Source organism: Dendrobates tinctorius, unplaced genomic scaffold (assembly GCF_039654945.1).
Source record: "Dendrobates tinctorius isolate UK_male_01 unplaced genomic scaffold, ASM3965494v1 ptg000013l, whole genome shotgun sequence".
Classification (NCBI taxonomy): Eukaryota; Metazoa; Chordata; class Amphibia; order Anura; family Dendrobatidae; genus Dendrobates; species Dendrobates tinctorius.
The window spans coordinates 5,020,783-5,035,739 of NW_027361681.1; the positions used below are offsets into that span (position 1 = coordinate 5,020,783).

General features: G+C 44.2%; 1 protein-coding gene across 7 annotated transcripts in view; it reads left to right on the plus strand.

Annotated features, from left to right (window-relative positions):
• The window catches only part of OPHN1 (oligophrenin 1), a 192,235-nt gene that overhangs the window by 78,169 nt on the left and 99,109 nt on the right, over window positions 1-14,957 (plus strand). For 3 of the 7 annotated variants that reach the window (XM_073558335.1, XM_073558337.1, XM_073558336.1), the window contains exons 6-13: window positions 4,330-4,431; window positions 4,957-5,067; window positions 6,195-6,299; window positions 7,529-7,658; window positions 7,865-7,891; window positions 8,082-8,182; window positions 11,151-11,242; window positions 11,683-11,785. In XM_073558335.1, coding sequence (XP_073414436.1) covers window positions 4,330-4,431; window positions 4,957-5,067; window positions 6,195-6,299; window positions 7,529-7,658; window positions 7,865-7,891; window positions 8,082-8,182; window positions 11,151-11,242; window positions 11,683-11,785 — 771 coding nt within the window. The remainder of the gene's footprint in view (window positions 1-4,329; window positions 4,432-4,956; window positions 5,068-6,194; window positions 6,300-7,528; window positions 7,659-7,864; window positions 7,892-8,081; window positions 8,183-11,150; window positions 11,243-11,682; window positions 11,786-14,957) is intronic. The other 4 variants (XM_073558338.1, XM_073558340.1, XM_073558339.1 and 1 more) reach the window with 3 other exon arrangements.

Genomic DNA, 14,957 nt, shown 5'->3' on the forward strand with positions numbered 1-14,957 from the left:
GTGCATCTCTAAATGGTCGCTAGTGAGCTGCCACACAGGCAGATCTCACAGCGACGTAGCGACGCAGCAGTGGTCGTTACTTGCCTTTCAGACGCGGCGATCCTGACCTCCTCCCGCCCGCGTCCATGCGTCGCTCGTCGGCCCCAGCAGGAAGCGCCCGACGAGAAATGGAGCTGCACGATCAACGACAGAAAGCGTGGGAGGCGGTCGGAGGTAAGTGTCACACATAGCGATATCGCTAGCAATATCGCTGCTGCGTCACAAAATCGGTGATTCTTTAGCGATATTGCAAACGATATCGCTATGTGTAAAGCCCCCTTTAGATACACAGCTCAGAAACAGGATGTGCCAAAGGAGAGGACATTTTCATTCCAAGAATTTCACTCATTCCATCTGATTTGTTTTTTGATATGAAATGCCTCCAGTTTCCAGTTCAACTGCTAGTTGCAATGTCCATTAGCAATACTCAGGGACAGTCCTTCAAAGTAGTAGGGATCGATTTGCAATCTCCATGCTTTTCTCATGGTCAACTTTACGTGGTCTGTTCAAGAGTTGGAACTGCCAAAAATCTGTTCATCTTTGCACCGAAAGTAAAAACCAAAATGAATGAGTTGAAAATAAAATACTATCAGTACTTGGGTAATCGTTTAGTTAATTTGTGTTGCAAATCTGTAGTGTTGAATATATGATGTGAAATGTTTTTATGTGCAATATAATCATTATTTGTTATAACCACAGTTGGTTACTATGCCCAGGCAACGCCGGGCTCTTCAGCTAGTAATCTTATAAATGTGCCCCTGCTGTGTACTGTGTAATGGCTGTGTCTGACCGTGCAGGAACATGTTCTGATCATACCACAGCTCTTGGGCAAGGGGAAAGCATACAAGAGTACACAGACAGGACAGCACGGAATCGCAGCTGATTCTTTCTGTGAGTTAAAACATTTCACTGCCTATTTTTTAATAATGTTTTCAACTAAAGAAATAGCTGTGATTTCCTGCTGTAATGTTTGTATACTCTTTTGCTTCCTCCCCTGCCCAGGAGCTGTGGTATGATCAGACCAGGTTCCTGTACGGTAAGTCACAGCCATTACACGGTACACAGCAGTGGCACATTTATAAGATTATCTCAGCACAGAAATACTTTATTAAGAAACATTCAGTTTTGGAAGTTATTATTATTCCAAGATCCATTGGTTAAAATGCACTTTTGTTTATTTGAAAACCCCTTTAACTAGAGCTGATGGAATAAAATTAAGGGTAGATTTTGGATTTGCAACACAAGCTGACCTAAAAAACGATTAAATATATCAGGCCCCAATTTTCTTGTTCCCCGTATATATCTAATATATAAAGCTCAATGTGTGTATCTATGTGTGTGTGTATGTCCGGGATAGGCATCCGCACCGTCGCAGCTACAGCCACAAAATTTGGCACAGTCACACGTCTGGACACCAAGAGTGTCCTAAGCTATGTTGTGAGGCGAAATTTTAACCCCACGCGTTCCAATTCACCAAACAATTTTGCCCCTATCTACCCCGCCCTTCATTATGGTGTCACAATGGTTGCCATGGCGACGCTGATTCATCATGGGATGCAATGGGGACGTTTGTCATAACGGTTGCCATGGTGATGATGATGTCATAATGGGTATATGGGCACGGGACTATGGGATGGAGGATGTGTGATGGGTATATGGGCACGGGACTATGCGATGGCAGATATGTATGATGGGTATATGGGCACTCGACTATGGGATGGAGGATATGTATGATGGGTATATGGGCACGGGCCTATGGGATGGAGGATATGTATGACGGGTATATGGGCACGGGACTATGGGATGGAAGATATGTATGATGGGTATGTGGGCATGGGACTATGGGATGGTGAATATGCATGATGGGTATATGGGCATGGGACTATGGGATGGAGGATATGTATGATGGGTATATGAGCATGGGACTATGGGATGGAGAATATTTATGATGGGTATATGGGCACTCGACTATGGGATGGAGGATATATATGATGGGTATATGGGCACGGGCCTATGGGATGGAGGATATGTATGATGGGTATGTGGGCATGGGACTATGGGATAGTGAATATGCATGATGGGTATATGGGCATGGGACTATGGGATGGAGGATGTGTGATGGTTATATGGGCACGGGACTATGGGATGGAGGATATGTATGATGGGTATATGGGCACGGGCCTATGGGATGGAGGATATGTATGATGGGTATATGGGCACTGGACTATGGGTTGGAGGATATGTATGATGGGTATATGGGCATGGGACTATGGGATGGAGGATATGTATGATGGGTATATGGGCACGGGCCTATGGGATAGAGGATATGTATGATGGGTATATGGGCACGGGCCTATGGGATGGAGGATATGTATCATGGGTATGTGGGCATGGGACTATGGGATAGTGAATATGTATGATGGGTATATGGGCATGGCACTATGGGATGGAGGATGTGTGATGGGTATATGGGCACGGGACTATGGGATGGAGGATATGTATGATGGGTATATGGGCACGGGCCTATGGGATGGAGGATATGTATGATGGGTATATGGGCACTGGACTATGGGTTGGAGGATATGTATGATGGGTATATGGGCATGGGACTATGGGATAGAGGATATGTATGATGGGTATATGGGCATGGGACTATGGGATGGAGGATATGTATGATGGGTATATGAGCATGGGACTATGGGATGGAGAATATTTATGATGGGTATATGGGCACTCGACTATGGGATGGAGGATATGTATGATGGGTATATGGGCACGGGCCTATAGGATGGAGGATATGTATGATGGGTATGTGGGCATGGGACTATGGGATAGTGAATATGCATGATGGGTATATGGGCATGGGACTATGGGATGGAGGATGTGTGATGGGTATATGGGCACGGGACTATGGGATGGAGGATATGTATGATGAGTATATGGGCACGGGCCTATGGGATGGAGGATATGTATGATGGGTATATGGGCACTGGACTATGGGTTGGAGGATATGTATGATGGGTATATGGGCATGGGACTATGGGATAGAGGATATGTATGATGGGTATATGGGCACGGGACTATGGGATGGTGGATATGTATGATGGGTATATGGGCACGGGACTATGGGATGGAAGATAATTATAATTTGTTATAACTAACCACAGTTAGTTACTATGCCCGGGCAGCGCCGGGCTCTTCAGCTAGTAAGCTATAAAATTCAATTGAAAAAGAAAGTGAAATATATTCAAGGGAAAAAATAAAAATAACTAAAATAATGGGGTTACATAATTATGCACACACTTAAAGTAAATACTTTTGTTGAAGTACACTTTCAGTTTATGACAGCAATCAGTCTTTTTGGGTAGGAATCTATCAGCATGGCACATCTAGAATTGGCAGTCTTTGCACACTGTTCCTTGCAGTAGTGCTCCACATTTGTCAGATTGCGAGTTTATCTCCTGAGCGTATCTACAGATTTTTAATTAGATTCAGGTCTGGGCTCTGACTAGGCCTTTCAAACTCTTTCTGTCTTCTTCTGGGGAAGACATTCTTTTGCTGTTTTAAAGGTATGCTTAGGATAGTTGTCATTTTGAAAGGTGAATTCCTCTTCACCTTGTGCTTTTTAGCCAATTCTTGACAATTTTGTTGGAGAATTAACTGATATTTGGAACTGTTTATTATTTTGTTCACCTTATCTAAAGCTCCAGTTCCTGCTAGCCCCAAATCCTAATGCTGCCTCCACTATGCCTCACTGTGGGTATGATGTTCTTTTTGTGTTGCCAAGTGGTGGATTTGCGCAAAACATGCCTTTTGGAATTATGACCAAAAAGTTCAACTTTGGTCTCATCAGACCATAACACGTTTTCACACATGCTTTTGGCAGGCTGGATCAATGTTTGGGTAAAACATAGCTGGGCTTGAATGTTTTTCTTTGCAAGAAAAGGCTTCCATCTTGCCATCTTACCCCACAGGCCAGACATATGAAGTATATGGGAGATTGTTGTCACCTACATCTCCAGTTATTAGAGTGTGTTCACACTTATGCAACCATATTTTTTTAGTCTTATTTTAGTTTACCCTTTAAAAGATTTAAGTTTGATTGTACAGATTATAGATGACAGTAGAAAAACTTCTGAAACTATTCTTGTAATGATTTTTTTTTTCACTTGACAAAAACGTCATTGTAACAGAGATGTGCAGACTTTTTATATCCACTATAAAAAAAAATATGTTATTATGCATCAAAATTGTAGATAAACGATAACTATTCATTTACCAACATTTTAGGAGAGAAAAAAGAAGTTTGACAGAGACAGTGAGAAGTTTTACTCCTTGCTGGATAAACATCTGCATCTGTCATCCAAGAAGAAGGAAGCACAGCTGCAAGAGGTGGGGAAGGATTCACATGTTTAGCCATTAGATGAACAGGGGTTTACTTTAGGATGAATCTCCTCTTGTAGTGTTTTGTAGTATTGGCTTTTGGTAGTTGAATGCAAAAAATGTATTCTATATCCATTATAGACTTTAATATGAATATTAGATGATAAAAAATGTATGTACAGTCTGTTTTTTTTTTTATTATACACGTCAACCCTAATTTTACATGCATGCATTGTTATTTATTGGGGTTGTGCAGGATTCGAATAATTAACTTTTTCCAAAAATGGTACTACTCCTTCTCATTGGGTTATGGCAGCATGGCTCCATTGACGTTCAAGAGACTGAGATGCATTCTCATACACAGCCTGATGACGGAGGTGGCATGGCTTTTCTAAGAAATAAGACCTGATTTTTCTATCCCATAGTATCGCTTTTACATTAATATCAGTGCCCTAGTGGAGGCTATACTGGTCACACATTAAGGAGATGACATTGGTGGTATTTATATACATTAAAGTCTCTTTTTCATTATAGGCAGATCAACAAGTAGACAAAGAGAAGCAAAACTTCTATGAATCTTCACTTGAATATGTCTATCAAATTCAGGAGGTTCAGGAGAACAAGAAATTTAGCATTGTGGAGCCGGTAAATGATTTAGAGCTTTTTTTTTTTTTTAATAGCTTCCCTTTCATTTATTATTTAAATGGAATCTGTCATCAGGGTTTTGCCCACTCATCTGAGAGCAGCATAATGTAGAGATAGAGACCCTGATTCCAGCGATGTGTCACTTACTGGGTTGCTTGCTGTAGTTTTGAAAAAATCACTTTTTTGTCAGCAGGATATGATCACTGGAGAACTAGTGATCCTGCTGCCATGTAGTCCTCCATATTCATGAGCTGTGTATAACGTCACCCCCACCAATGATTGGCAGCTTTCTGCCTATGCACAGTATACACAGAAAGCTGCCAGTCAATGTGGGCGTGGTTATACAGAGCCATGGTTCTCATGCCAATGTTATGCCATGTCAGCCCTGCAGCTAACCATCGGCCACTATTGGGCTCTTTGTTCTCTTGGATAAATGTTAGACAAGTGGAAGAAGTGAGTGCAGCAGCCCTTTTAGTGGTCACTGATTGGCTGCAGGGCTCACGTGGCATAACATTGCCATGCAATCCCTGACCCATCCGTGAACGACATCATTGGAATGGCGCTTGAGCGGGAATGTATCTGTTATTTTAATTCTACAAGGGGAAGTACATCACTGAAAAATGTGATGGCAAGGTAGTGGCCATCTGCCCTAAGGAAGAATGCGAGTATGTTATAAAGGAGGAAATTTCTCCGGGGAGCGGTCGGGTCCTCTTTAAAGTGTTCTTCCCATTTCAGCCTTGGAATATCTGCCCAGGCTATGACGAGCAGAGGTAGAGCATGGCCAAGCCAAGTGGCTCCTGTAACACTCTACAGAAATGGAGCCGCTCAGCCGCTTTCTGTACTTTTGCCTCCAGTGGTTGGAGCCTTAAAGACTGACCTAGATATGACCCTTTAACTTGTTCTGTTCTTTTCTTGTAGAATGGCGTTTGTAAGTTGTACAGTAAAATCCTAACCGCCCCCCAATTATTGTAGCACAGTTTTACCGAATCCTTAACACGAAGCCGAGATTATTAGCACTTTAACAGTCTGTCTGGTCTTCCGAGAGAGTCGTCATCGTGGTTTATTGGGAAAGGCTGGTGACGTGCCCACGCCTACGTCTCCTATTAATGCTCCTCATCACTCCTCAGGTCCTGGCGTTCCTGCATTGTCTCTTTACATCTAACAGCCTGACCTTTGAGCTGACTCAGGACTTCTTACCCTACAAACAGCAGCTACAGCTCAGCCTCCAGAATGTAAGTTGGCATCCAGGCCTCCTTGTACTTTTGTAGGGAATCACTCATTACAGCATCATATGGCAGAGAGTTCCATAGTCTCACTGCTCTTACAGTAAAGAATCCGCGTCTGTGAGTATGATTAAACCTTCTTGCCTCTAGACGTAGAGGATGCCCCCTTGTCATCATAGCAGGCCTATGTGTAAAAAGATCATTCTACAAATCTCCGTACCGTCCCCTCATAGATTTGTATGTTGCAGTAGTCAAGGCGGAAGATGATTAGGGCATGTACAAGAGTTTTAGTAGATTGAGGACTGAGGAAGGGATGGATTCTGGAAATATTTTTGAGTTGGAGACGACAGGAGGTGACAAGAGATTGGACGTGTGGTTTGGAGGACAGGGCAGAGTCGAGAGTTACTCCGAGGCAGCGGATTTCAGGTGCAGGAGAGAGCGCTATGCCGTTTACCATAATAGATAGATCGGGTAGGGAAGATACATGAGATGGAGGATAGATGATGAGTTCAGTTTTGACTACATTGAGTTTTAGGAAGCGAGAAGTGAAAAAGGAGGATATGGCTGATAGACACTCCGGGATTCTGGACAGCAGAGAGGTGACATCTGGGCCAGAGAGGTAGATCTGAGTGTCATCTGCATACAGGTGGTACTGTAAGCCATGGGACTTTATGAGTTGTCCAAGGCCAAGAGTATAGATGGCAAAAAGTAGGGGCCCCAGGACAGAGCCTTGGCGGACTCCAACAGAGAGGGGGCGGGATGAGGAGGTAGTGTGGGAGTGGGAAACGCTGAATGTGCGGTCAGAAAGGTATGAGGAAATCCAGGGCAGGGCAAGGTCTTTGATGTCAAGGGAAGAAAGAGTCTGTAGCAGTAGGCAGTGGTCAACTGTGTCAAAGGCAGAGGACAGGTCAAGAAGGAGGAGGATGGAGAACTGTCTGTTAGCTTTGGCTGTGAGTAAGTCATTAGTAATTTTGGTCAGGGCAGTTTCAGTGGAGTGGTGGAGGCGGAAGCCAGATTGCAGGATGTCAAGGAGGGAGTTAGATGATAGGTGGGAGGAACGTTGAGCATGGACATGCTGTTCAAGGAGTTTGGAAGCAAATGGGAGCTCAGGTCCCTTCTCCACTTCTCTGCTTTCCCAGTTGGGTGAATCTTCACTATCTTATTAGTTTCTCTTGTAGGCTTTTGCATTCTTAGAAATTGCTGCTGCTAATATACAACTCTCTCTTCCCCCACCGCAGACACGTAACCACTTTAGCAGTACGAGGGAAGAGTTGGAAGATTTGAAGAAGCGTATGACAGATGCACCTATGATCTGTAAACTAAAGGGACAGAGCACCATTGAAGGATACCTGTACTCCCAGGAGAAAAGTAATGTGGCCTGTATACTCCTAGGGACTTAGCTTTTCTCTATTCTGGCTGTAATAACTGTCCATTTCCTCTAAATCAGTAATGGGCAGACAGTGCATTCGTGCCTCTGGTGGGAAGATGGTGAGAATGTTCTAGGTTATTGTCTTGATTTGATATGAAATATCATTCTTCCCTTTCTTCTTTCCTTTTCCTGTCTGCCTACTAAGGGAGGGATGTTTTTTCACTTTGCTCAGGTTCACACCTATTTGTACTTCTATGGCTGTTCATATCAATCTCTTCTCTGCCATTTCCTGTGCCAGTTGGGTGAATGTGCTTACATTGCCTGCACATTACCATTGCTACCCCATTTTGTCATGACTTCGTTGGACGGGTCAGGATCTGAAGGAGATGAGTAAGCTCTACTTCTTTCTTCATGGCTTCCAGGGGCTCTTGGCCTTACCTGGGTGAAGTATTACTGCCGATATGAGAAGGATGGAAAGATACTAAGCATGATGGCGGTGGAGCAGAAGCCAGGGTCCCGACAGGTAAGTGTGGTTTGTTTTTGGCATAAAAAGCGATTCTCGTTGATGTCAGGAAAGTCTCCTTCTTATTAGCCAGGTAAACCTTGAAAACCATTCCCGAATCCAAGTGTGTGGCCTCAGTGCATGACGGCGTTACATTCTGCTTCTGTACAGGAAGATTGAAGGCAGACACAATAGACAATACTCCGAATATTATGTAATCCAAGTTTTCCCCATCAACATTTTATAGAAAATTACTGCTGTTATTTTTTAATGGAAAAAATCTCAGTAATCTTCACTCTGTCATTTGAACCCCCACAAAAACCCAACATTTCTTGTCTGAAGATCACTCTGCATCTTTGTTGTATACCGGTTTCTTCGGACTATTAGACTTTGGACCATTAGAGGTGGTCTCCCATGAATTAGGAGGGTCACCTATCCAGTTGATAACTGTCTGGTCACTGGGTGTCCCACCACTGAGACCCCATCGATTATCATTAGAACTTTGGTCCCAGTCCACCATTGTACTACAGCACACGAGGTTAGGATGGATGTAGCGCCATGGATTTGAATACCCATGGCTAATTCATTTCATCTAGATGCCAGTAGGAAGAATCATGGATCTGGCCCCCCATTGTAGTGATTTTGTGGGTCACAGAGATGAGTCATTTAAGACCCTTCTCGTGGATATGCAATTCCTGTCATTTCTGAGAAAATCCCTTTAACTACCATTCATTGCAACTGCTGTAAGGTGTACATGTCGTGACACTGATGTGCCTGCTCCTGCGTGATGGATATTGAAGACTCTTCCCAATATCATGTCTTTGTTCAAGTATCCATTGTATCCTAGTGATAGTCTCCTCCTAATAGAGGTTGTCAATTGATGATCTAACCCCGGGACAGGTAATTCATGTATATCAGATTGGTGGAGTCCAACACCCGGCATCCCCACGATCTGCTAACATCAGGTCCCTGAGCCACCAGAAGATCATCACGCCGTGGCCAATCTTGGGTCCTGCAGCCAAGCTCATTTTGGGGTGAATAGCTCTGCCAGCTCCCTACAATATGTACTTTTAATAGCTGCAGCACCAGGTATGAGCTGATCGGTGGAGGTGTTTTATGTTGGGTCCCCACTGATATAATGTCGATAACCGGTCCTAAAGAAAAGACCTCAATATCTTAGTCTTGGACAACTCCTTTAAAGGGGTATTCCCATCTGCATGATCCTATCCCAATATTTAGTAGGTGTAATATTACTGTATATACTCGTGTATAAGCCGACCCCCTAATTTTGCCACAAAAAAATGGGAAAACTTACTGACTTGCGTATAAGCCTAGGGTGGAAAATGCAGCAGCTACGGATAAATTTCAAAAATAAAAATAGATACCAATAAAAGTAAAATTAATTGAGACATCAGTAGGTTAAATGTTTTTGAATATCCATATTGAATCAGGAGCCCCATATAATGCTTCATACAGTTCAAGATGCTCCATACAAAATATGCCCCATATAATGCTGCACAAAGATTAATAATGGCCCCATAAGATGCTCCACAGAATAATATGCCCCATATGCTGCTCCATAAAGGTTGTGGCTCCATAGATTATGCCCCCATATGCTGCCCCATAAGATGCTCCATAGATTTTGCTCCCATATGCTGCCCCATTAGATGCTCTATAGAATAGGCCCCATAAGATGCTCCATATATTATGCCCCATATACTGCAGCAAATAAAAAAAAAAATGACATACTCACCTCTCATCGCTGGGAGCCAGGTGCCTGTGTCCTGAGCAGGCGGGGACACCAGTGCGCTATGGGGGACAGGTGACGGTGTCACTGCTGACTCAGGGCACCAGCACCTGAGATATTCACCTGTTCCCGGTCCATCGCTGCGCGCCGCTGTCTTCCGGGTCCCTCTGTCAGTGACGTTCAGGCAGAGGGCGCATCACTGACAGAGGACGCGGAGGACAGAGCAGTGGACCGGGGTCAGGTGAATATCGCACATACTTACCCCCTCCTTGCGCGGTCTCTGCAGCCCCACTTCTCCGGCAGCTCTACCTTCAGCAGTCTCGTGGTACCACTCATTAAAGTCATGAATATCTCCCAAAACATGGGCTGAAAATCTCGGCTTATATGCGAGTATATACGGTAATAATATTTGCAAAACCTCCCATTAGAAATGTAGTATAGTTCTTCAGATTAGCTATGTTACTTGCCTCATGTGCAGGACATTACAGTAACCTAGGTATCCTAGTGATATAGTGACAGTAACCATGGATACCTAAGCTACTGCAGTGACCTGCACATGAGGTAAGTGACAGAGAATCAGAAGAACTATACTAAATTTCTAATTGGAGGTATTTGCTAATATTATTATTATTATTATTATTATTATTATTGCACTACTACATATTGGGATAGGGTCTTAGAGATGGGATTACCGCTTTAAGTCTGTATATTTTAAGCCTAGAATGTGACTAGGATCCACTAGTGAAAATCTACAAACCTGTCCTGGACTAAATATAGTCAGTCACCTGCAAAATCCGAAATCCTTTTTTAGAATGGCAGATTAGAGCCGTTTGTGTGGTGACGGCACACGTAACCATTGTGTAGTGACAGTCTAATCCTGTTTGCCTGCCAGGAAAGCCTGTGTGATAATCCGGCCCACCATCTGTCAGGAGGGAGACCCTCATTGCTGGCTCTGTTTTGTCGCCTTGTGGCACTGTTTTTCTCATTGCTGCTCTTGTCCTTTTCTCTCTTTTCTACATTCGCTCATTATTCTTATCTTCACATTTTGGTCCCCATATTAGCACTGACAGGTCACAGTGGGTCTCCCTGGTCCTTGCTTCCCTCCTTACACCAGTTCTCCTCCGCTCTCTTATTATTCTTCTTCTTGTGATCTCGTCACTCCTCACTCCCTTCTCACCGTTGCCTTGCTGTCTGCTTCTTTGATATCCACTGACCTGTGGTGTTTGTCATTTCCGTGTGTAGGCGAGCCAAGAACTGACTCTTAAGTCTTGTACAAGAAGGAAAAGTGACTCCATTGATAAGAGATTTTGCTTCGATGTAGAGACCAATGAAAGGTGAGTGATTCTATACACGTTCTTTGCATCGTGTATAGAATATTTTACTTGAATTTTGGCCATCGATGTCATTAGTAAAATACGTGCTGACCTCTACAGGCTTCCACACCATAAAACGTCGCTGACATCTGTGAGTCCTAGCTGGTAACCCTGCACCTACTGTATGTTGTGAGTGGGTTTGCACCCCCATGAATGGAGTGCTGGGCATAACGTCTCCCTTCATTTGCTTCTATGGGAGTCCAGACTGCTCATTGCTTGGCAGGACTCACACAGAAATTAATAGATGGTCACGTCTCCTTCACTGACGAATGGGGTCCCGTTATTGAAATAGGGGCACACTGAGATGTTGGAGTGTGACTGATCCCCCTCATGTGTGAAATAACATGTATTTAATGGTTTATCTCAACTTCCATTCACAGTGTCTTTTTTTTGTGGTTCAGGCAGGGTACAATCACTTTACAGGCTCCTTCTGAGACCAACAGACGTTTATGGATCGAGGCAATGGATGGGAAAGAACCGGTACGTGCTGTGCTTGGCCTGCCTGTAAGTCCTGTCTGTCATTTGTAGGTAACTTCGTTCTGTGGCAGCCATAGATAGGATTCTTTATGTCACGTAGCTGACAATTGCCATCACTTTGCATTGTATTTTGGACCTGGAAATGGCTTCTAATTACACAGTGTGTTCAGATCCATGTGTGTGGTGTAAGGGACAGAAGAAATGGCCGTCCCCTCCTCTAGATTCTGCAGTGTAACCCAAGTAGAAGGCCATGCCATGTACCTCACACACCATCAGGACGGGTTTGGGGCATAGACTTGTAGGTTCATTGTGGTTTGTGTAATAAAATGTATTGGGGCACCTCCACAGTCCACCTACAGGAGCTTTTATGACATCTCAAAGCCCATTACTATGGAGCTGTCCTGCTTCCGCTATTCTGGAACAGCTTTCTGTAAGACCTGAGAGGTGTCTGTGGGAATTTGTGATCCTTTATTTAGAAGTGAATTTGTGAAGTCAGATTCTGATGTTGGATGGCTCACACTCTGCCCTAGTTCACCCCAAAAGAGTTAGATGGGGACGAGATGAAGACTTTGTGCAGCTAGTCATGTTGTTCCACACTGAACGTCCCCATCCATACCACTATGGACCTTGCCAGGTGCGCTGGGGCACAGTCATGCTTGGAACGACAAGGGCCTTCCCCAAACCATCCCCACACATCTGGAAGCTACAGTTGGCCAAGGCTTGTTATGCTGAAGAATTAGGATTTTTTTCATTGGAACGAAGGGGTCGAGGCCAATCTCTGAAAACAAGCCCATAGTATTATCCTACTCCACTAGCCTGACAGCGGGCACCGTGCAATCAGGCAGGTAATGTTCTCCCGGGTTTTATCGAACCCAGACTTGTCCATCAGGCTGCCATATACAGGAGAGCACAAAATGACAAAATTTGAAAAAATACTCTGCAGTAAAAAACATATAAAAGTAATCAGCAAGTGCTGTATAACAAATACAGGGTATTTAGTCGACACATTTTTTGCAAAAAATACATACCAAGCTGCTTCACCACTTCTGGTGGTGTATTTTTTGCAAAAAATGTGCCGACTAAATACCCTGTATTTGTTATACAGCACTTGCTGATTACTTTTATATGTTTTTTACTGCAGAGTATTTTTTCAAATTTTGTCATTTTGTGCTCTCTTGTTGTGGTTCAGCCATTGGGTGGTGTGGGCATTGTCTTACCGACTTGTTCACACTTGTGCATGTCACATATATGTTTTTTGTGCCATATACAGGAGTGTGATTATTAATAATAATAATAATAATAATAATAATAATACTCTTTGTATATCTAGCGCCAACATATTCTGCAGCCCTTTACGGTTTAACAGTTTCAAAACACAACAGTCATAAGTAACAACGTTAACAATACAATAATTAAAGCGACCCTGCTTGTGAGAGCTTACAATCTACAATGAGGTGGGAGAGATACAGAGTACAGGTGTGTATTTACAATGATGGTACAGCCATTATTCACAGAGCACGTTACTACAGCTACTACAGTTACTACAACAGTCCAGTGGCGGCTTGGTTTACACCACTCCATCTGACATCTGGCAGTGCGCTTGGTGATGTAAGGCTGCATGCAACTTCACAAAGTGACTCATTACAGTGTGAATCATCTATCATGTTGTAAAAAATAATTATTTCTCCTCTTCAAAATCTAATTAAAGAGGTTGACATTAAAGTATTATTTTTTTTTTTTTTTTTGCTCAGTGGTTGGCACTGTATTGTGGCTCAGTGGTTGGCACTGTACCGTGGCTCAGTGGTTGGCACTGTACCGTGGCTCAGTGGTTGGCACTGTACCGTGGCTCAGTGGTTGGCACTGTACCGTGGCTCAGTGGTTGGCACTGTACCGTGGCTCAGTGGTTGGCACTGTACCGTGGCTCAGTGGTTGGCACTGTACCGTGGCTCAGTGGTTGGCACTGTACCGTGGCTCAGTGGTTGGCACTGTACCGTGGCTCAGTGGTTGGCCCTGTACCGTGGCTCAGTGGTTGGCCCTGTACCGTGGCTCAGTGGTTGGCCCTGTACCGTGGCTCAGTGGTTGGCCCTGTACCGTGGCTCAGTGGTTGGCACTGTACCGTGGCTCAGTGGTTGGCACTGTACCGTGGCTCAGTGGTTGGCCCTGTACCGTGGCTCAGTGGTTGGCCCTGTACCGTGGCTCAGTGGTTGGCCCTGTACCGTGGCTCAGTGGTTGGCCCTGTACCGTGGCTCAGTGGTTGGCACTGTACCGTGGCTCAGTGGTTGGCCCTGTACCGTGGCTCAGTGGTTGGCCCTGTACCGTGGCTCAGTGGTTGGCCCTGTACCGTGGCTCAGTGGTTGGCCCTGTACCGTGGCTCAGTGGTTGGCACTGTACCGTGGCTCAGTGGTTGGCACTGTACTGTGGCTCAGTGGTTGGCACTGTACTGTGGCTCAGTGGTTGGCACTGTTGATGTGCAGCGCTGGGGTCCTGGGTTCAAATCCCACCAAGGACAATATGTGCAAGGAGTTTGTATGTTCTCCCTGTGTTTTGTGGGGGTTTCTTCCCACACTACAAAGACATACTGATAGGGAATGTAGATTCTGAGCCCCTATGGGGACTGTGATGATCATGTCTATAAAGCAAAATGGAATATGATGGTGCTATTTTAGCAAATAAAATAAGTGGAGTAAAATAAGTAAGTGCATTGCCTCAGTGTATCTATCGGTAAAATGGAAAAAAATCAAAACGAATAATCACACTATTCTAACTTCTTTCCCTATAATGTACCTGGTTATGGAATTCATGCCACATTTGAAATGCTATACTGCCATCTTGTGGTCTTGTATATGTAGTATAATATCACTTTCCCATAGTAAGTGAATTATTGCTAGACACTGACAAGCTATGGCTTTAGCTCAGAGAGATGGGATCTAGAGGATGCTGGAAACAACTTCCATGGTTCTGGCAAATATTTCTCCAGTTTTCTTGCAGACCTTGGAATGACACTACAATCCTAACTAGCTGTTCCTGCTAACATAAGGGCAGGGTGCTACTTCTGTACACTAAAACGTGCCCCATTCAGCCCACCCTCTAGAGTAATACTCCCCATCCTAAGTGCGTTTATCACTCTCTGGCCAGCTTGCTGCGTTCTTACTTCTATGACTGACGGGTGACTTTTTGTGCCACACGTCGGTGCCCCTTC